Source organism: Mytilus californianus, unplaced genomic scaffold (assembly GCF_021869535.1).
Source record: "Mytilus californianus isolate M0D057914Y unplaced genomic scaffold, xbMytCali1.0.p SCAF_3, whole genome shotgun sequence".
In the NCBI taxonomy this organism is placed as follows: Eukaryota; Metazoa; Mollusca; class Bivalvia; order Mytilida; family Mytilidae; genus Mytilus; species Mytilus californianus.
The window spans coordinates 111580201-111608099 of record NW_026262679.1 but is presented as its reverse complement, the minus strand read 5'-3'; the positions used below and the strand labels follow the sequence as shown (position 1 = coordinate 111608099).

The window sequence follows — 27899 nt, the reverse complement described above, 5'->3', positions numbered from 1 at the left end:
TTGAGAATGAGTTTTGAAATAAATTTTATTGATTTGCAATTTTATTGAACAATATTCGATGCGGACTGAAGCGGCTACACATTCCCGCCAAGTTTGATTATCTTTTAGACGTTCTCCTATAAAAAAGACTAAGAAAACCACTCTTTTGGACGAAATTCAATCATTTATCATAACCTAAAGACAATGGCACAAGTAGATTGTGTGCAAAATGTTAACAATGGTAAGTGACAAAGTGACAAACATCCTTCAGTTAAAATAAGAACATACTGAAATTTGAAAAACATAATTGTTTACTTGTTACTGTTACTAGATCCACAGGCACTTGTTTTCTATCCTTGGCAAGATCTACTATCCCTATATTACGTAATATATAGGGATAGTAGATCTTGACATGGATAGAAAACAAGTGCCTGTGACTAGATCTTAGGGAGCAACCATTTAACTTCAAAAGGGAGGGGGGGGGGGGGGTTATGGTTTTTTGTCTGAGTCTGAAACATTTTTTTAGTTTTTCGATGCTATCAATCAAATTTTTTTTTCTTCGAAATTTAATAAAATAAGGTATGGGGAAAATGGTATCAACTATTGGATCCGTTCGCGCCCAATACATGTTCGCACCACACACGTTTGCCCCTGGGTCCGTTCGCACCCTTCACATTCGCACCTTTTTTTTATTCACAAACCTGATGGAATTATTAGATATTTTTTAGATGTTTGTATCAAAATATTTTTATTTTCATAAATAAAAATTAGGGAATTGTTAAATTCAGGGTTCGACACTAACGCTAGTCCGCTAGCCTGAGGCTAGTAAAAATTAGGGAGGGCTAGTAAAGTTTCCATCACAGTAGTCCGACGGGCTAGTCAAAATTTTGTTTATAACTAGGAATTTTACAAAATATTGTCAACAAATCCAACATTTTTTGCTGTCTTTATTGTACAGTTTATCAGTTTATTCACGTATATTTTGATTGTCACCTCAGACATTTTTAACATGAAAGGTACTTTTTGGGGAGGGGAAAGAAACTGAAACAATGATGGTACTTAATACATTGAAAACCACGTGTGTTACAAACGCCGTGATGATTCTGATCAGAAACCTGGATCTCAAAAGTGCTTTCAGAATATCCAAATAATAACATGAATATGAAATTTACATACATTACTACCGATGCCATCACTGTTTGGGAAAATTGTACAACTTATTGGGAGGAATTTTAAGCCATTTTTTTTTAGTAATTGGGAATTTTCTTTAGGGGAAAAAGCTGTATTTCGGATGTAATTTGAGGCAAACACTATCACTGACATATAATATATACTAAATTATAGGTCTCTGGTAAAAATATACAGATTTTTTGGAATAAAATTTCGTCCTGCAAAAAAAAACAAAAAAAACTGACAAACAACAAGGGAAAAGAAGGAGTCCATGAAGAATTATGACAAAAAACAGCAAGGGCAAACCTTTCCTCTTTTGTTGGTGTATTTGTAAATCCCTTACTTACCATTCTTCATTAAAGGAACTAGTAATTATGATTAGTAAAATAAGGAGGATGATGAAGTAGTGATCTAAAGGGGTCTTCAAAATAAGTCGAACACATTCTTAATATAGATGATTAAAATATGATTTTTTTTTAATTTTTTGTACATGTTGTAAAGCCATTTTTATTTTGTTACAAAGGAAGGGAAAATGAATAGATAGTTTATATGTCTTCTTCCATTTTATTTCCTAATTCTATCATTTAAAGTACACACAAAATGTTTCATTAAAATATCACTTTTTTTTTAGTATTAAAAAGAGATGTTCATGCAACTGAAGACAGCAACCCAGGAAAGACTTCCTTAAAACATTGTCTATTGGCATAATAGGTATGAACATGCAAGAACAGGGAGTCAAAAGGAAGTCTTGCCACAATGGAGGGAACACTGGGGGAGGAGACAGTATAGTGATAGCCAAAAAATTTGAATATGTTGAAACTGAAAAAAATATTTTTTTTTATTTTCAGGTCCTTCTGCTGATGATGATGATGGATGTACACCATCAAAAAAACTAAGACAAGGTATGTGCGATAATGGTTCTTTTCTTCAATCTACAAGTATATCTGAATTACATACCTACATGTATGCCAATCTTTTTAGAGAGGTTACATGTAATGTTTTAATGAATGCTAACTATACATTTAAAAAAAAAAAAATTCAGTTTCTTGTTAACACTGTAAAGTTTAAATTTTGTATTTTACAGCTAGATTAAGATTCAAAACAAAAAAAAATCAATTTCAGTTTCTTGTTAACACTGTAAAGTTTAAATTTTGTATTTTACAGCTAGATTACCATTCAAAACAATTGAACATAAAGCACAGCTAGTCTCACCAAAGTCAACTGCTGCATCAAAGAAAAGAAAACTATCTGATGCAGAATCACCCAGTGCTAAAGCTCCCAAAACTCCAAAATCAGGAACCACATGTGGATCTGGTAACACTCCAGTAACTAGTGGTGAAGCAGAAGTTAGCTCTAGTTCTGAAGCTGACAATGTTAAAATACGGGTTCGTAATACGTTGGAAAGGTTTGTACGTAAAAATTCTCAGGAAGAAATTACCTCGTCAACTAACACTGAATGTATTGATATAACAGATTCAGATGATGGCAAAGAATCTGATGTATCTTTTGTTGACACAAATACCTGTCAATCAAAAAAAATAAAGGAGTTCTTCAGTGTGAAACAATCTTCCAAAACTGACATATCAAAGGAAGGGACATCTACCAATGAGACTCAGAAGGTAGAAAATTACATTCAAATCATTGAAGCAGTCAGTAAAGGACTTATTCCAGCAGAAAATTTACAGGAATCATGTGAAAATAAGGAAAACTTGGATAGCTCCGAAAAAGGGGAAAATTTTGACATTTCTGCAGACAAAGAAAACATGGATGTTTCAGATGAATCAACTAGTTTGGCAGATATGAACAACAGTGCTATTGGCCCAGTAACTCCTGGTAAGGGCAGTCTACCCTCAGCAGTATTTAAAACTCCAGTTTCATCAAAGATTAGTCCACAGTCAGGAGCTACACCTTTATCACAGAGCCCAGGGGATAGTTTAAGTGATGGAACTCCTAAATCTGGCAAAAAACCAAGATCTAAGGTATATTGTGAACCTTAAGGAAGTAATATATTTGATCATGCTGCATTCAGATATTGTCCATATATAAAGTTTTCAAAAAACTTAGTAGATCTACATTTGTTACTCAAAAGAAAGAAAAAGTTGTAATGAATTATGTCCTTCAAAATGTACTTGTACACATGAACACAATACTTGTTTAAGAAACATTTTAAATGAATATATATATGCTTAAAAAAATATTAAAAACATTTTAATTTGAAAACTTGGTTGATTCCAGCTTTCAGAGGCAAAGTTGAAAGAAAGGGAAGCCCAGAGACAGAAACTCAAGGAAGAAAAATTAAAGGCCTTTGAAGAAAAGAAGAAACAAAAAGAGCAGGAGAGAGTGGAAAAGGAAAAAGAGAAAGAGAAACAAAGACTGGAAAGAGAAGCTGCCAAATCTGAAAAGGAAAAACAAAAGAAAGAGGAAAAAGTACTAATGATTTCAAGTTAAAGAATTTTAAGTACATTTCATTTGTATATAATGAAAAAAAAACTTTCTTTTTTGAAGTTTAAAAGTATGAGTTAACTTTTAACGGGGAATCACTTTTGGTCTTGCAAACAACCTTTCTATGCCTTTGCACGAAATACAGCCTACAACAAACTCTCAGAATAAAAGCGTCAAATAATTTGGCATCTGCACGCTTTGCAATAAAACAACTTTATAACTTATAGTTCTCTAGATTTGTTTTTGTATATTCAGTCACTACTGTATCAGTCTGTTTATTAACTAAAAAAAGTTAGGATTGTTCCAGAATTAAACGCTTAGGGGTCAAAGGTTTTTTTCCCAAGCCAGTGGCAACCTTCCATTATATAGATAGTTAATTTTACTTATAATTCTCATAAAATCCTAAGGAAAATAAAACCAGCTACAATTTATTTTTTTGAGTGCCTCCTTTCCCCCATACCCCACCATGATCAATTTTGGAACAACCTTACGTTAAAGAGAAACTGTAAGTTTATGGTAATCATTTCTTCTAGTGAGGCAGAATATATTGGTAAAATTGATTCTGGTTGATCTAAATAAAAAAAAAAAAAGCATTGATTTGAATAATCTCATCTCATAGGTACATAAATTCTGGCAGAGAAATTCATTACAACTTTTTTATATGATTGATTACACAGATTTGTGCCATTCCTGCAGTTTTTTGTTTTTTTTTTATTAAAATAGTATTAAGGAAACAGTTCCACATACATAAAATTAGGGGTTTAAATTTACTTTTGGGAATTAAAGGTCTTTGCTCTTTGGCTTCAAAAAGTATGAGGTCCACCTTTTTAGCTCACCTGACTTAAAAGGCCAAGTGAGCTTTTCTCATCACTTGGCGTCCAACATGGCTAAAAATAGAACATGGGGTAAAAAGCAAGTTTGGTCAATTATCTTGAAAACCACTATGAATGGAGAAAATCTGTCTGGGGAAAAAATCTTCAGAATGATGAGATATACTTATTGTCTATTATTTCAAAACTGTCAGAACATTTAAAATAGGAGTTTTTTGTCTCCTAAAAGACAAATTTTACTGATTTTTTTCATGTTTGCCAAATATCTGAAAAACTATAATAGAGAGAAATTTTATGTACCAAAAATGATCAACAAGACAAGATCAATAAATAAGTCCCCCCATGGTTGAAATCTTCAGACGACACCTTATTGGAGTTAATGCCCTTTAATGACAATTATTATCATTTTTTTTTGCGTTTTAGTCTAATATCTGTAAAACTATTATAGATGCATAGAAACTTAAATAAGCAAAATGATCAGCAAGACAAGATCTACAATTAAGTTAAAATCTTGAAAATGTCTGATGACCTCTTATTGGAGTTATTGCCCATTGATAATGATTTTTACCGTTTTTGTCTCGCCTTGACAGAATCAAAAAGCGAGACATAGGTATGCTGTTTCCGGCGGCAGCATCAACAGTATATTAGTTTGTGATTAGGTCTAGTTTATTGTGAACCACTAGTGGTAGGTCAATGATATTTGGTATGCAGTTGAATTAGCATTGGCACATCTCATTACCATGGAGATTATTTGGCTCCGCCCCCTCAGTCATGGTTTATTGACTGAAACTTTTGCTTAGTTTTCATGTATTAGTTTGTGATTAGGTCAGTTTATGGGGAACCACTAGTGATAGGTCAATGATATTTGGTATGCAGTTGTATAAGCATTGGTATATCTCATTACCATGGAGATTATTTGGCCCCGCCCCCTCAATCATGGTCTATTGATTTTGAAACTTTTGCTTAGTTTTCATGTATTAGTTTGTGATTAGGTCAGTTTATGGGGAACCACTAGTGGTAGGTCAATGATATTTGGTATTCAGTTGAATTAGCATTGGCACATCTCATTACTATGGAGATTTTTTGGCCCTGTCCCTTCATTCATGGTCTATTGACTTTGAAACTTTTGCTTAGATCTAAAATAAAATTTTATTTGTTTGGCATTGCCGCCCGACCCACTGAAAAACTTGCCACCCAAATAATTTTATTTGCGTTTCAGAAATTTATTTTTTTTTATTTAAAAAAAATCGAAATTGTGCCAGAATTTGATCGTATCTGCCGAGTTTGTTCTGGCTTTACTTATTTCAAATCACGATCTTAAAAGCGCTTGCCTTACACTGTATTGGGAGCAAACATTTGAATGACATGGAATAGAAAAAGTCTGCCAAAATCAGTGTCAAAGAGGCTGGCAGGGGGAAGCATCTCCCTATGCTGCAATGCATTGGTTAAGGGAGATGGATTTTATCAATAATCAAATTTTCAGCTATTCTTTGAAAGAAACGTTTTGAGAGACCTTGTAGAGGACACAAATTTTATATTTTGTAAAGCAGAAACAGTTGATTTCTGCTTGTCTTTGTCGCTTCATGATATAGAAGCATTTCACCGGGACATCACAGAACAAATATGCGTGGCTCTTACATTTGTTGAATTTATTAAATATTTGAAATTTATCATTGACAAATTTTCTCTTGAACCAGACAATCAAACAAGCATTACAACCCATAATTTATTTATCTGCAAAAATTGTCTGTCCTGCTGCATATTTCCATTTTGAATTCATCATACGTTTGAAACCTAGCCCTGAAAAACCTTGCACTTGGATAATATTAGTATAAACACCATGTCTATTTGTGCCAACCTTCCAAATTTTTAATATTTTGCCAGCCTTTTGGTACAGATCCTTTATCCTCAAAACTTATCAGGGGCAGTAGGCGTGTTTGTATGGTAGTTTGTCACACCTTACATGTAGGTGTTGGTTTGAGCCCTTGTTGGGCAGTTGCAAAATTAAGGTTTGATTTTCATGTCATATGTGATAAGGTAAGTCAGTTTCCTCCCGCAGGTTGGCACTTTCCTTCAAGTACTACGGTTAAGTACGCCAACAAAACTGACTGCCATGAAATTACCCATATGGTGTAGAAAGTGGTTTATAAAACTAAAGCAAACAATCAAAGTTTTAAATCATCGTCTATTTGTACAAGGAGCCGTAGTGGTTGATCCATTTAAAATATGGTAATTTTACCAAACTGTGACCACAACTTCAAGATGTGACATCAGGTCTCTGTTCAATGGGCAGTCCCACAATTAAAGTTCAATTTTTACGTCATACATTTTATATGGTTAATTTTGTCAGTTTTCTGCCTCAGTTCTGTGTTTTTTTCTGGGTACTTTGGTTAACTCTGCCAATAAAACTGACTGTCTTACATGAAATTATCCATATGATGTAGAATGTGACATTGACAGTTGACCCCTTTCAAAGAAACCATCAGCCAGCATGTACACACAACAATGCTGCAATGCTTTAGACACCATTGATCTAGAGACTTCATGATTTACATGTATAAAACTTTTAAATATAAAAAAAAATAATTTTCCTACCTACCTACCCACCTGCTGATAGTGTGGGTCGGCAATGCCAAACAAACAATTTTTTAAGGGTGGCCTAAGTTTTCATGTATTAGTTTGTGATTAGGTCAGTTCAAGGGGAACCGTTAGTGGTAGGCAAAAACTAAAGAAAATAGTGAGAAACTGTAAACAAAACATTATCAGCAATACAGGACAAACCAAAAAAAAAACTTTTGTCGTGAATTCGATTCTAGTCCACACTGTAGAGAGCAAAACTTATTTCTGTACTAAAAACTTTATCGATATAAAAAATGCTTAATAGTGCAAAATTTCTTGTCCTTCCATTTCTATTTTCTAAAATTTAAACTAATGAGCTTTCTTTCAATTATAAATGTTTTTGTTGGATTTAACACTTTGCTAGACATGAGGTCAGAGGTTTTTATTTACAATTCAACCATCAACGATTTACCTGAGGCTGTCTCATCTTTTTTGGACCCTTTTTCACCAGGTTTCCTTTTTGACAACATCACCCTTTGTAACCCCAAAACAAAAAAGCTCCTTGATTCGGACCACTGCTAATTTAAAACATCTGAGAAGCTGCTGCAGTCCAATATGAATTGTTAGGTGCTATGTATTAGACCATGGCCACCTGTGTAAGCAAGAGTTTCACTGTAAACAATTATGAATAAGATTAATGCTGGTATATTTTTATTGCAAAAACATGTGTACAAAACTTGTATTTTATTGCAAAAACACCTGTACAAAACTTGTATTTTATTGCAAAAACACCTGTACAAAACTTATATTTTATTGCAACTGGTCAGTTCAGATAATAAAGATAAATGAATTAAAAAGTCAATATTTTTTTCCTACAAACTTTGGTGAAACAGGTGACATAGTTCTCACTAAGGTAGTTTGTTTTCAACAACAATATTATAGAACTTATTATTTCACAAAAATGTGGTTTTACCAATTAATGAAATTTGTACTACATGTTTAGGAGAAAAAAGAAAAAGAAAGATTAGAGAAGTTACAGCAAAAGGAAGATGAGTTGAAGAAAAAACGTGAAGAGCAGGAGTAAGATATAAACTAATACATATAGTATGAATAAACAGAAAAGCCAATTGTAATTATAGAATAACTAATCGAAGAATTCAAATAGAGAAAAATATTCAACAAGTGACCAAACAACACATTAATTCACGAATGCGCGTAGCGCATGAGTTAATTATCAGTGTTGTTCGGTCACGAGTTGAATATTTTTCGATATTTGAATTTTTTGATTAGTTATTCTTTTTATTACATTGGCAAATGGCTTTTTTTAATGAAATTAATGTAGAAAATGTAAGGAACTATATCTTTTTTCTACGCATTCACAATTTGTTTTGATCCGACGTTATCGACGTCTTGACAACGCCTATTGTTGTATGACGTCAGAGAGTGAAATAACCACGTTTATTTCACATGTGAAATTATCGGTTTTTATTTGACTGGGAAATCAATGTAATTCAATGCTACCAATGTAATAACTATAATTATCAACCATTACAAATTTAGGGTAACTGTTCAAATTTGAAGGTGGAATTAAGGGAAGACAATAATGTTTCAGGGGATGTAACTGTTTAGTTTTCCTGGTTAAGAATGTTACTTAGATACTATAAGCCATATATCAACTATACTGGGTGTAGAGTATGATTGTAAGATGAACATGCCCATCTGACAGAGTTTTCATCTGACCTTGACCTTATTTTCAAGGATGATTGATAATGTCAAGTTTCTGTTATACCAATTTTAAGAACTTAATATTCAATCAAGCCAGGCAAGATATTTAAGGCCAAAAAAATATATGTATGTCTGCTTAAGGTTACATCATTAAAAAAAATAGGGTAGGTAGGTCGGTATTTCCATTTTATTATTTTTTTTCATTTTATTTTTTTGTGACATGATTTTGAGTCGTGTCACTCGTGTGGTCCGATTTGTCCATGGGCCGTGTTTCCCATATTTTTAATAATTGGAATATTTTCATTGGTTATTGGTTGGAAAAAAATGGCATCAAAGTGTTTACTTCATCACATTTTTCACTTACGATGGAAATAAAATGACTGAGGGTCGGTCAGGTAATCGAAAACAGACATATTTTTTTTGGCCTTAACGTGTACTCTTTATTAAATTTTTCAAATATTTTGTATTTAAGAAAAAAGAAATGTTACGAAAACTTATGATACAAGAATACATAGGGTTGTATAAGTTGTTAAGTTATGGTGAAAATTAACTTATACAATTTCTATCATTAATGCAAGTATGTGTGATGAAGAAAAATCATGTTTTAGAGTAATAGTCATTGATTGTGTTTTCAGAGCTAAAAATGAAGAAAAAAAGAAGAAAGATGAAGAGAAAAGACTAAAGGAAGAAGAAAAACAGAAAGAAAACGAAGAAAAAGTAAATATATTTACTCTTACATGAAATACGACTTGAAATTCATCTATTTAAATACCAAGTTTTTTGTTTGAAAATGAGATTTTAAAAGGATGCAAAAGAACTATCAAATTGATATCACTGTGCCTCAAGAACCTAGATGTATGGCTCCATAAAGACAGTTTTTCTTTGTCATTTTTGAAGCCTTTACTGACCAAAAGTAAAAATATACTATTTTCAATAAAAACAATAGAATTAAAATGTATATTTATCTAGAAATCTTTAAAGACAACTAGTTTGTTGTGTTTTTGATTTATTTTTGATGCCTTTACCGACCAAAACTAAAAATATACTATTCTCAAAAGAACAATAGAATAGAAATGTGTATTTATCTAGAAATCTTTACAGACAACTAGTTTGTTGTGTTTTTGATTTGTTAATTAAGAAATATCCATTTATGCATTTCAGATGAAAAAAGAAAAGAAAGTTAAAGATGCATTTCAGAGTTTCTTTATCAAGACAAGTACTTCACCTAAATCTTCTAAGGTAAACTTTTTGATAAAAATTCGTTCAGCAGGGTATAATGTTTTTTACCCATCCGTCAGTCCTGTACTTGTAATCGCAACACAGCTGAAACCACACAACAGAATTTCACGAAGCTTTGTAGATAACAAGGACATACTATGTAGATGTGCATATCGACAGGAAATCATTAATCAATTTTTTTATCCCCCCCCCCCCCCCCCCCTGTGTAACCGAATGGGCATTAAATTTTACCCTTGTCCGTATGTCCCAAAATTGGATTCCGGTCTTTAACTTTAGAATTTTGGTGGCGTCACTTTTCCGTTCTCGAGTTATGCGCCTTTACATTTGGAAAAATTGCTGAATTTTTTGTTTCTTTTCTCAACTTTAGTTTGCTGGAACCAAATGTTATGAAACTTATACACAATGCTTATTACTACTAAACACAGATCAGGTACAAATTTGGGTAGTGTCACTTTTCCTGTTCTTGAGGTATGTCCCTTTATAAGGTTATATGCAAGCAGGGGCAGCATTTGTGTCCAATGGACACATTCCTCATTTATTTTCTAGGAGTTTTGCCTCTTTGAACTTAGAATTTTGGCTTTAATGTACTATTGCAGCAGTTTGTCATCGCAACTCCACTGAATCCACACTACAGAATTTCATGAAACTTTGTAGATAAGAACATACTATGTCATACTGTTGTAGCAGTTATGAGTCTTTGAACTTAGGAATCTGGTGATATTTTGTTTGTCCAGTAACAATGTGGGGGTATGGGGTATTTGAGCATGCTTTAATTAAGAAGCTTTAATTGTTTTATTGATATATTAGATTTATTTGAAAGTTGTTTTTTTTTCAAATTAAGTATGGTTGAAATGATTTAGATATTATTTTAATGCATCAACTACTGTAAAGTAGATGTTATGACTGGAAAAGTGTGACGTTGTTAGAGGAAATATTTCAAGCAACAATAAAATAAGTTGTTTCTTTTGTATCTGGGAACTGTATAATTATATAAAACTGTAGAACCCTCATATTCATGTTCAAGAAAACAAGAAAACGTTTCTTATCAATATGATTTTGTGTTTGTTTCAGGCAACTGTAGAACCATCAGGTCTTTTTATGCCTTTCCAAGTAAAGGAGAACACTAGACTGGCACCAGAATGTAGACAGTACATTAGTGAGGACCAAAAGAATTATCTGGATAGATGTCTTCATGACCAGGTATCAAAATACAATACTAAAACATAACCTCTGTTTAGTGTAAACTTTTATTGCTTGACAAAGTGATATGTGATTGATTGCTTTACTCTAGTGGCAAGCATTTCAGCTTTTTCAGGTCAATGATTGTTGAGAAATTTGATTTGATTTTGATTTTTGGTGTTTTAACGCCACTTTTAAGCACCTCTTTTGGGCTATTTCTTGGCGGCCAGTTTTTATTGGTGGAGGAAGCCGGAGTGCCCGGAGAAAACCACAGACCTTCGATAGGAAAACTGACAATCCTAGTCAATTAAGATTGGAGTCGAGTGCACCCGCAAGAGCGGGGTTCGAACTCACAACCTCAGTGTTGACTGGCTAGTGATTACAGTAGTAACTACTTAGACCACTCAGCCACCGAGGCCCCTTTGAGAAATTTGTCAATCACAAATAAAAAATATGTTTTACATTAGATCAATGTCAATATTATTTCATTTGACTATGTAGCTAGGTGTTTAGGCCAAAATAAAAATAAAACTTGTTGGGTGTTTGCCGACCGATTCACTCAAAATGGTGCCGACTCAAAAAAAAATTTTTCAACCGATTTTTCATTTATTTTTATTTCTTTATTTTTGCGTCTGACATCAAGCGAAGGGTCTGGGTTTCCGACCTCCATAATTTAGCGGTTTCAAAATCAGTATCTTTAAAACATTTGCCCAAACATAGTTTTTTAAAAGCTTTTATACTACATTGATTTGTTTAGAAATGGAGGCGGATAAGAAAAGGTTGAGAAAATTCTCAACCCTGTGTATTAATGTCGATTTCAAAAGCAATGCCGATTGTAACATACGAAATTGTCTGCTGGAATTCGAAACAGATTACACATGGAGGGAAGTCATAGAGGAAACCCTTGACGAGGGGAAGGATTTTGGTTTGAAGAAATCAGACACAGTGTCCGTTAATTTGACATCAAAAATGTCACCAGATGTGTTTCACCCTTCCTTGGACGACTCCATTGATGCTGCATTGTGTTTTGATCAGGGGTTCAAATTAGCGGTGGTCCGAGGTCCGTGACCTTCCACTATTGCAATCAGACTTTCATTTTGGTTACTAGCTACGCCCGACGGACCTTCAATTTGAAAGAAAATAAAATTTAAATTTGCCGACCTTTTTAACCATCAGTATCGTCATTTCAAAGCCATATTACTATTGACATGGTATACCCCTCGAGAGCGTACTTCAAACCATTTTAACTGTCGTCAAAATAAGTTTTTTAACCCATTAGAAGTGATGAAAGTTGCCTTAAGTAAATTTGTAATCCATTCATTGCATTAAAAACGTCATATTCCTTTACAAATAGCATTTCAAACATTTATTTTTGTAAATTTTCTCGTCCGCCATTGAAATATTTGTACAAACTACTGATCGGAGTCGAGAAACGGACCAGCTATGAATGAAATGCGGATTCTAAGGATAATGACTACGGACCCATGAATGGCACATCTGACAGAAGAATATTGATCCCAAAGGGAAAAATTAGGCATTCATCACTTTCTTGTCTTTTTTTATGTTAAAAAAGTTCTTTCTTTATTAGTGCTAGATATTTAGTTGGTAGTTTCTAACAAGAGAGGAACTAATATAATTGTGCAACATATGATGAACTTAAACAGCTATGAATTTGACCTGTTACTTTAATTGTATACTCGGTTATTAATTGAACAATATAAAAAAAGATACATATAGCCCTTTATATTATAGTAAAAATCAAACATTGTAGTGCCTTGAGTGAGCACTTCTCTTTCAAATCTCACCACTTCCCCCTATCAGTTTAAAAAAGAGAAGTCACTTCTCCCTATGATTCTGAAGTAGTGTAAGCCCTGAGATAATGGTATAATTACCAATAATTGAGACAACACACCCACCCACAGTTACACCCTCCCCAATACCAAAAAAAAAAGATTATTTGAATTCATAATATACTTGTAAGACAATTACATCATTTATTATTATACATGTTATACCACAGTGACACTGACAGTTTAGTGCTACATTTATATGGTTGCCTGGCAGTTCAAATATAATTAAACAAGCTAACCTAAGACATTAAACACATTAATTTGTATCTTAAATTACTGAGTTATGAAATATTCCAAATAAAGTAGGACCTGGCATTTATGTTGTGGACCTTTCAGTTTGGAGTGTCAAAGGTCCTGGACCTTCCAATACCAAGTGTTAATTTGAACCCCTGGTTTTGATCCAACTTTTAAATTTTTGACATTTAATGTAACATCGTTTGAGACTGAAAACACAGACATAAATTATATTGAATATAAATAAGCAAACATTAAACAGCAGAAGACATAAGATCCTATATAAAAGAAAGAATAAGACACATACCTGCAGGCACATATAGCACAAAAACATTATTACATGTATAGAAATTTATCCAAAAAAACAAAAAAAATGCCTACCTACTTACCCATCTCTAAAAGAGTAAGGTAGGCAAACACCCAACAAACATTTTTGTCGAGCCTTTGACTTTTATCGAAAAAGCGAGACATAGCGATCCTACATTCCATCGGCGGCGGCCACAAATACTCACTCTGTGGTTAAAGTTTTTGAAATTTTAATAACTTTCTTAAACTATCCTGGATTTGTACCAAACTTGGACAGAAGCTTGTTTATGATTAAAAGCTAGTATCTAGAAGGAAATTTTGTTAAAATTTTGTTCCATTTTTTCCGTATTTTACTTACAAATGGACTTAGTTTTTCTTCCAGTTAACATTACATACACTCTGCAGTTAAAGTTTTTAAAACATTTATTAGATTCATAAACTATCCTGGATTTTTACCAAACTTGGACAGAAGCTACTTACAATCAAAAGATAGTATAGAGAGGAATATTTTTGTAAATTTTTTTCCTCATTTTTCTTGAGCCTGTGATTAACAGCAAAAGAAGGCGAGACACTGGGTTCCGCGGAACCCTTACGAATTTTTTTAATAGTGGCCTTATCTTAATTATAATAAAATTGGTTGAGAATAGTACGGAAAATGAATTTGTATATATGGTATTATCCATGGTTGTTATCCATTAGTTGATCATGTAAAGGGAGCTGATAACGATTCCTATGCTATTTATTTCACTCCTCAATGGTCCTGTGAAATGTTATGGATATTTGTCAGTTTATGATAAGTAAGGTATAATTTGCTGTATTCCTCCAGTATGGTACATGTATTTTCATCACTAGGAGTTTTTATTTTCTGTACAGTCAAATTAATCAATGATTGATTGGTTTTTCAAGGAGAAATTTAAAATTCCCATTAAATGTAAAGCTATGGTCTTTATTCAATGGGACAGTTAACTTTGCATCAATTTAGATAACCAGGTAAAAAATAACTGATTCTGGGGAAAGGTTTTATTCCCATCTCAAAAAGTATATTTTAGGAAGGAAAGATATGTGCACACCCAAGAAACAACTTTATATTTGGTGAGATACTTTATATAGCTATATTAAAGCTCTTCTAAATTTATTTTGTTTCTTGGCTGCATACAATTTTTCTTAAAATGTCCTGTACCAAGTCAGGAAAATGACCATTGTTATATTATAGTTCGTTTCTGTGTGTGTTACATTTTTAATTTTTAATGTTGTGTTTTTGTTGTGTCGTTGTTCTCTTCTTATATTTGATGTGTTTCCCTCAGTTTTAGTTTGTAACCCGGATTTGTTTTTATCTCTATTGATTTATGAGTTTCGAACAGCGGTATACTTCTGTTGCCTTTATATATGAATGTAAAACTTCAGTTTCATGAAAAAGGCACATATTATGTCTTCTTTGATGTCATAAGATGAAAAAAAAATCTTGTTTCAATGATCTTATGTAATTCATAGCATTATGTGTAAATTTATTTAGCTCTCAAAATCTTTTATTTTCTTGGGTCTACTCCTTTATATGAAAAGTTTATATCAGTCTTGTTTTAGTTCAAAAACACAGCGCAAATTAGTTTTCTTGACAAATTATGTTCCTTTGAAATGTAATTTATATGTTGAACATTGTATTGCATTAAAGCACTCTCACACCATCATTTCTCTTCAGACTTTTATGAAGTTTATATAAAAAGTTTAAATCATCAAGGTCTTGGAAGAGCTCGATAATCAGTGCAGTGCGACTTTTTTTTATGTGTTATGCCCCTTGGAAATAGAAATTATAGTTGAAAATAACATTTATAGCAATCTCATGCTTACATTTCTATAGGATATTTGTTAAAAAGTTCTAAAAAAAAAAATTGAAGTTCTTGCACTTGGACATAAAATATGTATATCTGAGGGGAGATTGGAATGCTATTCTTTTATTACATTATATGGTCATTCAAATTGTCTGTAAAACATTCTCTTTTGTTTCAGGAATCTAATGTTTTGTATATTAAAGATCTTCAAAATGGCAAAAAAACTGGCAAATCAGAGAAAACCTTTCCAAAGTAAGTAGTGTACAGGAGCATGTCAGTATATACCTTGTTATAAATGATAAGTAAATGGTGCCGAGATGGCCAGGAAAAGTTAGAGTATTTACATACAGTCTAGATCTGGGTCACTTCATATTTTCACCACTGTACCAGTATTAAGGTCCAGGATACTTTCAAGAACAGCCTTGACATCATTTCATGGTTCTATGACTGCTTAAAAAAACTATAGGTTTTAATCACGTGTGTATTTTCTGTTATTGTGGATGATAAGACAGCTATATTTAGTATATAGAACCATTGAAAGGTATACATTTCAGTTACAGTTCACTGACCTTGACTTATTTTCTTTGTTAATTGGTTAGCATAGTTATTTTCTTATAAGTAATGTCAACTATATTTGGTCTTTAGAATGATTGTACAGTAAACATATCAGCCTGGTAGGTTTCATCTGGCCTTTTACCACATTTCCATTGACTAATTAAGTTTATGTGATGCACGCAGTAATACCTTGATCTTCAAGACTTTCTGCATAACATTCAATCCGAATTAGTAAAACAGGGGAGGCATTTTAACATAATAATCTTGTTATTTTTGTTTTTTGTCTCACCTGCAAGGAAAGTCGCGGAAAGCGAGAGACAGGGATTGCTTTTCTGGCCTTGGCGTCAACAATTAAGTTTTCTGCTTAAATTAGTTTGATAGGAACTACTAGTGATAGATCATTGATATTTAATATAAAGTTGCATTACTATCAGTACATATCAATTTGACGACTATTTTTAGGCCCTGCCCCCTAGGAAATGATCCAGTGACTTTGAATATTAACATTTTCAATGTTAAGTTTTCTGATTAAGTTTATTTGATAGGATCTACTTGTGATAGATCAATGATATTTTTTATTAAGTTGCAGTACTATCAGTACATATCAGTTTGACGACTATTTTGAGGCCCTGCTCCCTAGGACATGGTCCAGTTACTTTGAATTAATTATCAATTTTCAGTGAAGTTTTTCTGCTTAAGTTATATTGATAGGAACTACTTTCAATAGACAACGATATTTTCTATAAAGTTTCATTACTGTCTGTACATCTCAGTTTGTCAACCATTTTTAGGCCCTGCCCACTAGATCATGGTCCAGTAATTGAATTACATGTAATAAGCAATGTTGCTGTCCATCAGATTGTCTTTTTCTGAATTTTATGCTGATAGCCGAGACATATCTCTGTGTCAAGAGTTTATTTATTTTTTAGGACGATAGGAGAAGATGATGTGGAATTATTGGTCCATGATTCAGAGACTGTGAAAAAAGTCACATACAAATGTAAACTGTTACAGTTCCATATGAACTACAGACCACCATATTATGGAACATATAGAAAAAAAAGTTCACATGTCAGTCCAAGGAATCCATTTAAAACAGATACTGTAAGTCATATGGAAGATTGAAGGACTGTTTCTCTGCACATACTCTGTCACTGTGATTAAATATGCATCAAAATCTCATTATATAAAGATGATAGGCTTAGAATACTTTGGACAGAAACTTTAAGTGAAATGTTTTAGTTTTATTGAGTGTTGTGGGTAGTGTTTTTAGATAATGATGTTGAGCTATTCCATTTAAGCATGAATTCTACCAAAGAAAGGCAAACAATGTCAATGTGAATAACCATATATCAGTGATTTTTATAGTAAATTTAAAATGCAATCAATCATTGAAGTTAAAGTTTTAGTGTTTTGTGTTTGTAGGTGTTTTAGATGACTTATCAGCCAATGAGCTTTGCTTTATGAGTGATGTGCATTACTCTTATTTGATAAGATTTGTTAGAATATGAATATGATGTCATTTTTTGCTGTTCGACAGGTAATGTGAGATTGTTAATATGATAATTTGTCTATTTTCACAGGAAATGTTTGATTATGAATATGATAGTGATGATGATTGGGAAGAAGAGGAGCCAGGAGAAAGTCTATCTGATTGTGATGTATGTATCTTGTGATAATTCAGGTTGTGATGTATGTATCTGAAGATGTATTTTATACCAACTATTTGTTCCCACTAAATGGCTGGGGTATATAGTGGTACCCATGTCCGTCATTCTGAAATCAAACAGTTGTCCATACTTTTTTCTTTGTGCCTGCAGATCTTGAACTATTTATTGAAGAAGTGCATGTTTTTGACTAATTGATTGAGTTTGTGTTTTGTACTCATTTGACTTTCCGCTGAATTACAGTCTTCGACCTCAAAAAATGTCCTTAAAATTGTTTTTGTCCAGACTATTTGTCTTACCTGAAAGTTGCGATACCTCATTTTCATAGTTCATCGATCAACGTTAAGTGGTACCATCCAATATGTCAACTAGACTTGGTTTATGGAATGATTACTCTGTATACATATTCATCTGATCACCTCTTTCTCGTGAATCATAGATAATGTTAAATTTATGTGATACCTGTATTTGAACTTTGATGTAAAGACTTTCGACATGAATTCAGTCATGATCAGAAAAGCATGCGAGACAATTAAGCATGTACATTCTTGTTATGTATTTTACTTTGAGAAAGAAAAATTGTTGACAGGCATCATTTCACTTTTACACTGACAGCAGTAGTCACAATACAATCGTCCAACAATTTTGTTTTGTATTTTCATCCTGCTTTTCTCAGGTTCTACTTACCAATGAATTTGTGTTAACTTTTCTGAACTATGTTCTATTTAACAACACTTGCAACTTCTTGTTGGTATCTTGTTCTTCAGTAATGAAAAAAAAAAATTCTGCATACTTTGACAAAAGAAAGAAGGGTTTCCAAATGATTGTTATATTTGATGTTTATACATATAGGGTACCATCAGAAAATCATATGGATATAGGGTACCTGTTGATAATCTGTGTTTTTAACCAGGCCTTCAGAAGGAAAAATCTGCTTTTTAAGATGGTTAAGTACAGTAGGAGGGTGGCTGCCAGCAGTTTCTATGCAATAACTTATGACAAAATTTGAGTTCAAGTTCAATATTGACAAATTTCACATTGTGTCCTCCTTGTGTCGTCTTGCAGGGGACCTAGAATTACTGTGTTTGCGATGGTCCGTCAGGTCTTGTTAGCCCTCTCACATATAGAATTTTTGCCAGATTCTTATAGAAATTATATCATAGGTTTATATCAGCATTGTCTTGGACAAGTTCAAAAAGTGGATCAACAATTATACCCCTTGGAAATATGAATTATATGGAAAGTTGCATTGTTAGTGCTCTTGTGGGTACAATTCAAATTTTTATCAAATGTTTATATCAGCAATGTCTTAAGACATTTTGGAAAATCAGTGCTGATCAAATATTTTTTAAGGAAATATTAATTATATCGGGAATTGCATTGCATTTGCTCTCATTCCTTCATTTCTCAAAGATATTTATATAAAAATTTAAAGAACCAAAATACAGAAACCTGATTTGCTGTCATTTTTACAGCTCATTTCTTGTATATTTGTTGGATTTTTTGTTCTAAAAGCAACTTCAGGTCTATTAAAATATTGATGGTTGCAATTTTTGTCTCGTCTGCGACGAAAGTCTCAGTATGCGAGATATGGGGATTACAACCTGGGAGGGGTGTAAACTATTTGTATATAACTTTATATTTCAGAAGTTAGAAGACCTGGATGCTTCATACCTTGTATGCAGATACATTATGTAATGAAGTTTCTGTCTGTCAAATGTCCATTGTCCTTGACCTCATTTTCATGTCTCAGCTACTGCATGAAAAAAAAAGTTATATTTTTTGTCAAAAGGGGTTAATGTCAGTCTGACATGTTTCATCAGACCTTGACCTAATTTTAATGTTTCATTGGTCAAGCTAAGTTTTTGTGTTTTGTTCTGTTTTTCAAGTACTAAAAGCAATAGGTCAAATTTATTTGGTGTATGTGATAATTGTAAGGTGTACATGTCTGTCTTGCAGGTATCATCTGACCTTGACCTCATTTCATGGTTCATTGGTCAATGTTAAGTTTTTGTGGTTTGGCCTGTTTTTCAATTACCATAAGCAATAGGTCAACTATATTTGGTGTATGGAATAATTGTAAGGTGAACATATCTGTCTAGCAGGATTTATCTGACCTTGACCTCATTGTCATTGATCTTTAAAATGTTAAGTTTATGTGATACTTCCAGTAAAACCTTTATCTTTAAGACTTTCAACATAAAATCAATGGTCAGTAAAACAGGAGAGACATTTCAGCATGTGCACTCTTGTTTTAGTGATGGGTGTATTACTTGCAAGATTTACATTTATGGCTGTGCCTAATTAAATTATATTTAAAGATCTTACTCCTTTCTTATTAATCCAGAATAAAAATGTTATGTTCAACTCTACAATTGTATATATCAGTTATCTTTGAACAAAATAAAATGATCTTTCAATTATAAATTTTTCATTTTATTTTTTTAGGATGAGGAAGAAAAAGTTGAAGAAGACAACGAGGATGAAGAAGACGACTTCATAGTTCCTCATGGGTATTTGTCTGAGGATGAAGGAGTAGATAAGGATGATGAGGAGGTAAGGATTGATGATTCCTTAAAGATATCTGTATGAGGATGAATGTGTTGATAATGACAAGGAGGAATGGATGGATGGTTCCTCATGGATATCTGTGGTTGGATGAAAGTGTTTTTTACAGTTTATGATGGTGAGGTAAAGATGGATGGTTCCACAAGGGTATCTGTAGAAGGATTAAGGTGTTTGAATTAATATAGATTATATTTTACTAGTATCTGACGAAAGTAAGGATGGATAATACATGTATAGCACAAATTTCTCTGTCAAGATGGTGTTGGTAGTTAACAAGAAGTTATATGTAAAGGGAACAAATATAGCTATAGGATGAAGGTGTGGATGAAAACTCTGAATTATGTTTTGTTATTTCCTAGAGAGCTAAGCTACTACATGATTCCCTTTTAAAATAACAGGGCCTCTTTGAAAAGGTGTTGTGTGAATTTTTTTTCATGGAAGCCATATATACTATTGGTGATGGGTTTGCCCAAAAAGTGGTAAACAATCATATTATTATCTATATAAATCTGCAGTTCATAACCTTTGTTAGAGGTAGGTATTTTTGAAAATTGCTGTATATGACTAGTTTTAAAGAGATAAAAAATTCTTTTTTATTGATAATTTTATCTACAGGTATCACCAGAGCTTCTAGAAATAAAACGTAATGAACTGGCAACTAGATGGGAGGCAGATAGAAACAGAGAGACTAAACCAGTTTTACCAAAGATCATTGGTTGTTTCTGGGAACAAGCCACACATGTTTTACAAGAGGAGATTAGTAAACAGCTAGAACAATATAAGGTGAGAGGCTGGATGGAAAAAATATAAGGCAAAAAATACCATTGTCAACCAACTGGCCCTAATTTATAGGCTCTGACCCTAACTTTAAAAAACAAAAAAAAAGAACAATAAATAGAAAACCGGCAATTGAAATAGCTCTTAAGATTGGCTTTAGTATATATACACCTTATCGCTATTTGGAAATCTGCGCCGCTTGACCTATTGACGTCATACAACAATCACTTTTCCATTGTGGCATCAGTTATTTTCTATTATGACGTCAAAATTTATGGAAACCTTTGTGAGGTCCAGTAATGGCGGACAAATAGCGATAAGGTGTATTGGTATCAAATTTAAAAAGTGTTCTTCTAAAATATTATCTGTATTATAGTTCAAATAAATATCTGCTGATAAGCAAGTTTCTGAATAATATTTTGACCTGCCTGTGATTTTTCTTCATCTTTAAAAACTTGCTAGCAGTTGAGGATTATTATTTTATGTGGTGATAAAATTTTGAGTAGATAGAACATAAAAAGAGTATAACAAGCAATTGAATCTTACTCTGCTATGAAAGTAGTTATAACATAATTTTACACTGTGTAGCATCACCACCTAATATAGGTACCCCCAAGGCAAAGAAACAATGAAAGCAAAAAGTATCTTTTATATTCCCTGTACAGTAAAAAACTATTTGCCATACAATTTATCTGCTTTATTTACATGAATTTTTCTGGGAAAACAATAGTTATTTTGAAATACAGTGTTATTCAAGCTTAAGTGGGATATTGTTTTGTTCTACCAAAGCATCAAATGAAAAGTTGAAGGATAAATGTGTTTTTATGCCCCACCTAGGGGCATTATGTTTTTCGGTCTGTCTGTCCCACTTTAGTTTAAAGTTTTTGGTCAAGGTAGTTTTTGATGAAGTTGAAGTCCAATCAACTTGAAACTTAGTAAACATGAACCCTATGATATGATCTTTCTAATTTTAATGCCAAATTAGAGTTTTGACCCTAATTTCACGGTCCACTGAACATAGAAAATGATAGTGCGAGTGGGGCATTGGTGTACTATGGACACATTCTTGTTTTTAACTTGTCACATGCTTATTTGAACAAGTACCACCTGGTCTGATTCTGACAATTTGAAGAGAGGTCAAACCTAATAAGGATCATAATCAGCCCTAAATATTAGTACATTATTAGGAATCACTATCACAAAACTTTACTTGTGAGCAAAACGTAGAATATAATGAAAATAAGAAGAATCTGACCTTACCTGACTTCACATTTGTTTTTTCCACTGCTAATGGGTGGTGATGCTACACAGTGATTACAAGTTGAATAATTATACCCCCACTATAAAAGTGGGGGATATTACAATCACTTTGTCTATCAGAAACTTCTGAACAAAACAAGTTCATATTTGGTCAGCAGCTCAACATTGATGTATTGTAATGTGTGTGCACTATTCAGATCTGTTGGGCAACTTCTTCCTGTTTTCCAAGACTTTAAAGTTACTAGTGTGCATTCTTGGTGCATTTAAGTAAAATTGACATACTGTGGATTCATTATTATTAGTGGGATAATAATGTTAATAGATTTCATGGATATAGCTGAACAACTAATTTTTAAAAATGTTCACTGAAGTACAAAATTTCTTTGGGCTTATATGCAAACTTTTGACAAAACCATTAGATCAGATATCCACAAATATACAATCTTTTCTCAATCCACGAAAATAAATGAATCCACAGTTATTAATTGAAATTGGTTTTAATGCTCCATTCCTTATTTCCTTCTTCTGTTTGTTTCCAAAAGACTGCAGTAATTCCATTGGTTTAATTTTGATATTTCCCTATTTAAAGTTTTACAAAAAATGTCACCATGAATTGAATAATTAAAGCATTATCTTAATGTCTGTTCTGTCAATTTTGATACAGAAACTCCTTTCATATAAAAGTAGTCATCTGTTTATCATACTTTTTCGGTTGTAGTGAAATTGATGTACATGTACATTTCCTTTTGAAAAGTATAATGTAGATTATTTTTGTTTATTTCAGGCAGTCTTATTGACAACAAATCCAGTGCCTACCTCCTTCAATGAACCAGTCAAAGTTGTAAAGGGGGATAACTCTTCTTGTGACAATAATGTTGACACACCAAAAGTTAATCCACAGAGAAAACCTGTTCCTGAAGAAGGTAAATATAATTATGTCTCTCATCAAAAGAAACTTTTTTATGTACATTTTGTAACATTTATGATTCGACAAATATAAGCAAATAACTTTTACCCATTGTGTAAAATGTGTCTACTTCTCTTCATTGCTCTTTAATGCAGAGATCTAGATCTACTTACTTTATAGAGGTATTAGTTCAATTATGAGGAAAAATTCTTAAAATGGTTATTGATGACTTATACTAAAAGAACTTTCCACTTTGTCATTGTAGCAATGCCAGACTTGATAAGACTAGTCCATGGAAATTTGATGGGTATTAAAAAATTAATTCAAGAATTTCGTTTGTATTGGAAGTCTAAAACAACTGGAGAACAGCAAGAACCAACAGGTACAGCAGACATGAGTATGGAGATTGACAATACTGATAACAAAGCTACAGATACCAGTCTGTCACAAGCTAAGGATACCAGTCTGTCACAAGATAATGTAAGCAATATATCCATAACTGCAGAAACTGATGCAGACGTTGCAAATTGTGCTATATCAAAAAGACAATTAGAAATCAAAATAACAGCCATTGCTGTACGAGAGAAACGTGGGGATTATAAAAAGATTTGTTGGTATGTTCATGATGACATACTGAAACAGCATAACTGTGAAGGATTGCCTATTCCATCAGCTTGGGAGTCTCTTACCAAACCAGCAAAGACACCAGGCAAAGTTAAACCTGAAGAAACTACGCCAAGTGGTCGTAGGACACCAGTGCCATCTATAACTCAGTTTGCTAGACCAATGTCTCCTTCAACCATAGCAGCTCAGCACGCTGCTGCTCAAGCTAAAATACTGGCAGCTCAGGCAGAAAAGAAAAAGGAAATTGCTGACAAGGAACCTGAAAAAATGGATACAGCTGACATTCCTAATGATACTCTTACTCCAAATAAAAAGGTAACAGTTGACCAAAGGAAATTAACAGATTTTGCAAAAGCCTTCACTTCTCCACAATGTAAAAAGCCAGTTGCTCTGATTCCAGTATCTTCTCCCATATCAAACACAGCTATAAAAACGCAAAAGTCTGAGAAGGAAGGTAGTAAATCAGTTGAAAATAACACTGGCCAGCCTCCTGTACTAAATAACATAGAGAAAACAAATGTAGAACTACTAAAGGTAAATGGATTGATAAAGGACTCAGCTGGTGAAAACTCAAGAGATGCCATTATGATTGACTGAATATTGAAGACAGTCTGAGTACAATATTTTCAAATAGTATATTTAGTAGAGCTTGGTTTTTCATTGTAACTTTATGTGCGTGTTTGCATGGTTATATATTATTTTGAATGATCAGTAATTTTATTTAAAGTCAGTACAATAATATATTTTTGCTCCATGGTTGATGCTTCCTGTTAACAATAAAATCTTGTGAAACACCAGTGCTGTATTAGATTTTGTCAAGCCTAAATAAACGTAGGAGGCAAGACATAAAATTAAACTTTCTGGAGGTAGTATTGACAGTTGACAATAACTTTGTAACTTATTCCTTCTTTCTTTTTAAGTTGGCTAACTATGTATAGAAGTTATTTATGATGATATCTTGTCACCCAGTTGTCTACTTATTTTAATGGACTGCTGTTCATTATTTTTTCTCAATAACTATGCATATGTGGTATATTTATTCATTTTGGGGCATTTTTATATAAAAACTTTTAATATTGTAATGAGTATATTTCTAACATATTTCTCATGGCAGTCACTTGTTTTCATTGCTAGGCAAAAGTTTCTAATGATATGAGTTATATGGCTGTCTGACATGTTGCCTTGACATCATATTTGCATTCATTCTCCAGTAGAAGGATAGGTCAGGTGTCATTTGACCTTGAACTAAATTTTAGAGTACGTTGATCTTTAAAAAATTAGAAATTTTTGCGGTAGTAGAGACATTTAAGTGTGTAAGCTCTTATTAAATAGTAGCTGTCAAATCTACTTCATATTTGTTAAAATGTTTAAACTCAGATAAATTTCATTATTCATTTATTTTTTTGTGTTTAAGAATAGATAATATGTGTGCAATATAATTGATGATGTTACCATAATGTTGAGTAATATTCATCAATATTTAATTTATGAAGTTTGTAATTTATCATGTAATACTTGAAATGTTTGTAAAGTTACTGTGTGTATGCTATAAACAGAAAATGTCATCATATTTCATACAATCAAACAAGTTTTTAAGAGAATTCATGAAAATGAATTTTTTTAGAATAAAGTCAATCATTTAAGTAATATATAAAATGGATCACTGTGATATTGTAAAAAGATATCATTTATGTACAAGCTCAAGAGTAGTATAAGAATCTGCACTTGTTTTGATTTTATATTGTTCACATTTCATGTTTCTTCCTGTCTATCGCTCTCGTTCCTGAATTTTTATTTATTATTATGCTCAGGAAAAAAATTCTGAAACGAACAGTCATGGCTTGTCTGCTCTCTCCATCTGCGCATCAGAAACAAATGGTTTCCGCAAACATTAACTTTAGTTATACAGAAGGACCATATAAAGAAGGGGTATAAGCCTTTTGATTTTGGGATCAAAAAAGAAATTGTTTGGAGGACTGTTATAAAATGGAGTATCTCTTGAAGGGATGAAATGTAACTTATATTGAGGGAATAACTAGGGAGGGAGAGAAGCCAAAGTGATTTAAAACTCTCTAATATCACATCAACTTTTTTATCTTTTGAAGACTATAGTGTTAATCAATGAAATGAGGATACATTGTATTATAAAATGCTGTGTTATGTGAAACAGCTGAGTTGTTAAATTGTTAAAAGTATTTTTTATACATTTTGTAATGATACATGTATAAGCCACATATATAACAAAAATATTCTATTACAAAAGGAAACTGGCCGTTTTCTTTCCATTTCCCTTAACCAGAAGTTTTAATGTAAAAATTTTAAAAAGATCAAGACTCAAAATGGTTGGGTTGCCCAAAATGTTGATTAAACAATGGAGAATGGTCTATTATGAACATTAATATATGTTAAAAAATAAATATTGAGAGGGAAATCTTGAAACAACTGTATAATACGAGGTGCATAACTTCAAAAGGTTTGCAAACTTTCAGTGAAGATTCAAGACTTCAGTAGTTGATTACTCAAAATTGGTACTGTCTTTTGCTGACAAAATTTCCAAAGATAAGTAAAATTGGGTGAGAGTCTCGACGATTCCATAATAGCAGAGATTCACAACTTCTAAAATGTTTTCAATCTTTCTGTAAAGTTTCAAAGATTTATGTTGAAAACTGTAGGAGGAATTAAGTGCAAAAAATTAGATCAATCTGTTTTTGTCTAGCCTGCAATGAAAGTCGCACAAAGCGGGACAGGATTGCTTTTCCGACGATGTTGGCGTCAACAATTGTTAAGTTTTCTGCTTAAGTTAGTTTGATAGGAACTACTTATAATAGATCATTGATATTTAATATTAAGTTGCAATACTATCAGATCATATGTGTTTGACGACTATTTTGAGGCACTGTCCCCTAGGACATGGTCCAGTGACTTTGAATTAATTAGCAATTTTCAATGTTAAGTTTTTTGTTCAAGTTAGATTGATAGGAACTTCTTAACAATAGACAACAATATTTTCTATAAAGTTACATAACTGTCTGTACATCTCAGTTTGTACACCATTTTCAGGCCCTGCTCACTAGATCATGGTCCAGCAACTGTATTGATAAGCAGTGTTGCTGTCCATCAGATTGTCTTTTTCTGAATTTTGTGCCGACAGGCGAGACATATATCTGTGTCAACAAATTTTAATTAAAATTACCAAGTTCCCAAGTGTGGATAAGTGGGGAGAAATTCCTGTAACTATTCCTTAATAGCATGTGCACAACTTCAATATTTGTGCACTCTTTTCTGTGTATTTTCAGGGATATGCGTTGAAAACTAGTACGAAAAGATTACACGAAAATAAGAAACCTAATCCCTGCAGTTTGTGCAACCTTGCAATAAACCAAATTTTCATTTCTACATTATCAAATATTAAAATATGGTACATGTATTATATTCTCAATATTTTTGAAAATTAGAAAGGAAAAAAAATTTTTTTTTTAGAATCACCCACTTTGTAGATTTATTTTTTGGGTGGCATTAAATTTGGATGAATAGTTCAAACTGTCAAAATTAATAACTCTTATATTATCTGAAAGCATTGGTAGAAGTGTATAGAAAGTATTGTCACTGATAAATGTTGTAATAAGATATTTATTTAATTACAAAAAAAATTGAATATGATATTAAAAAGGAAATAAAAAATTATACATTCTTGGCTGTCTTCTTTGCATGTTAAAAATGGTTCAAAATCGATACTACCAGGAAAACTGGAAAAATTATTAAAATGTTCTGTTTAGGAAAAATCCTGAAAAAAGTAAAAATCCTGGGGGGGAAAACCAGAATTTCATTGAATGTGAGGTACATAATAACATGGCAGCAGTGGTGCAATCTTCTGTTCCTAATAAATTAAAATAAGGAGATATGGTATGATTGCCAATGAGACAAATATCCAACAGAGAACAAATGATGTGGATTTAAACAATTATAGGTTACTGTACTGCCTTCAACAATGAACAAACACCCATATTGTATATTCAGCTATAGAAGGCCACTACATGACAAAATGTAAAACATTTCAAATAAAAAAAAACAACAGCCTGGTGTATGACAAAACTATAAACGAAAAAAACCCAGATAAAATGGACAGCAACCACTGAATTACAGGATTCTGACCATATATTAAATCATTATTTTCCTCACTGAACTTCATGGCAAATCTGAAT

At 32.5% G+C, this 27899-nt stretch overlaps 1 protein-coding gene across 1 annotated transcript; it reads left to right on the top strand.

The window, feature by feature from the left end:
* Positions 1 to 68: 68 nt before the first annotated feature.
* On the top strand, positions 69 to 27381 carry LOC127735820 (chromatin assembly factor 1 subunit A-like). Its single transcript, XM_052246200.1, has 15 exons — positions 69 to 220; positions 1998 to 2051; positions 2314 to 3128; positions 3385 to 3576; positions 7984 to 8060; positions 9341 to 9422; positions 9867 to 9944; positions 11016 to 11144; positions 15518 to 15591; positions 16824 to 16998; positions 17478 to 17555; positions 20010 to 20117; positions 20745 to 20912; positions 22951 to 23089; positions 23339 to 27381. Exons 1-15 carry the CDS (start codon positions 184 to 186, stop codon positions 24292 to 24294), a joined length of 3162 nt encoding a protein of 1053 aa, XP_052102160.1. The 5' UTR covers positions 69 to 183; the 3' UTR covers positions 24295 to 27381.
* Positions 27382 to 27899: the final 518 nt, after the last annotated feature.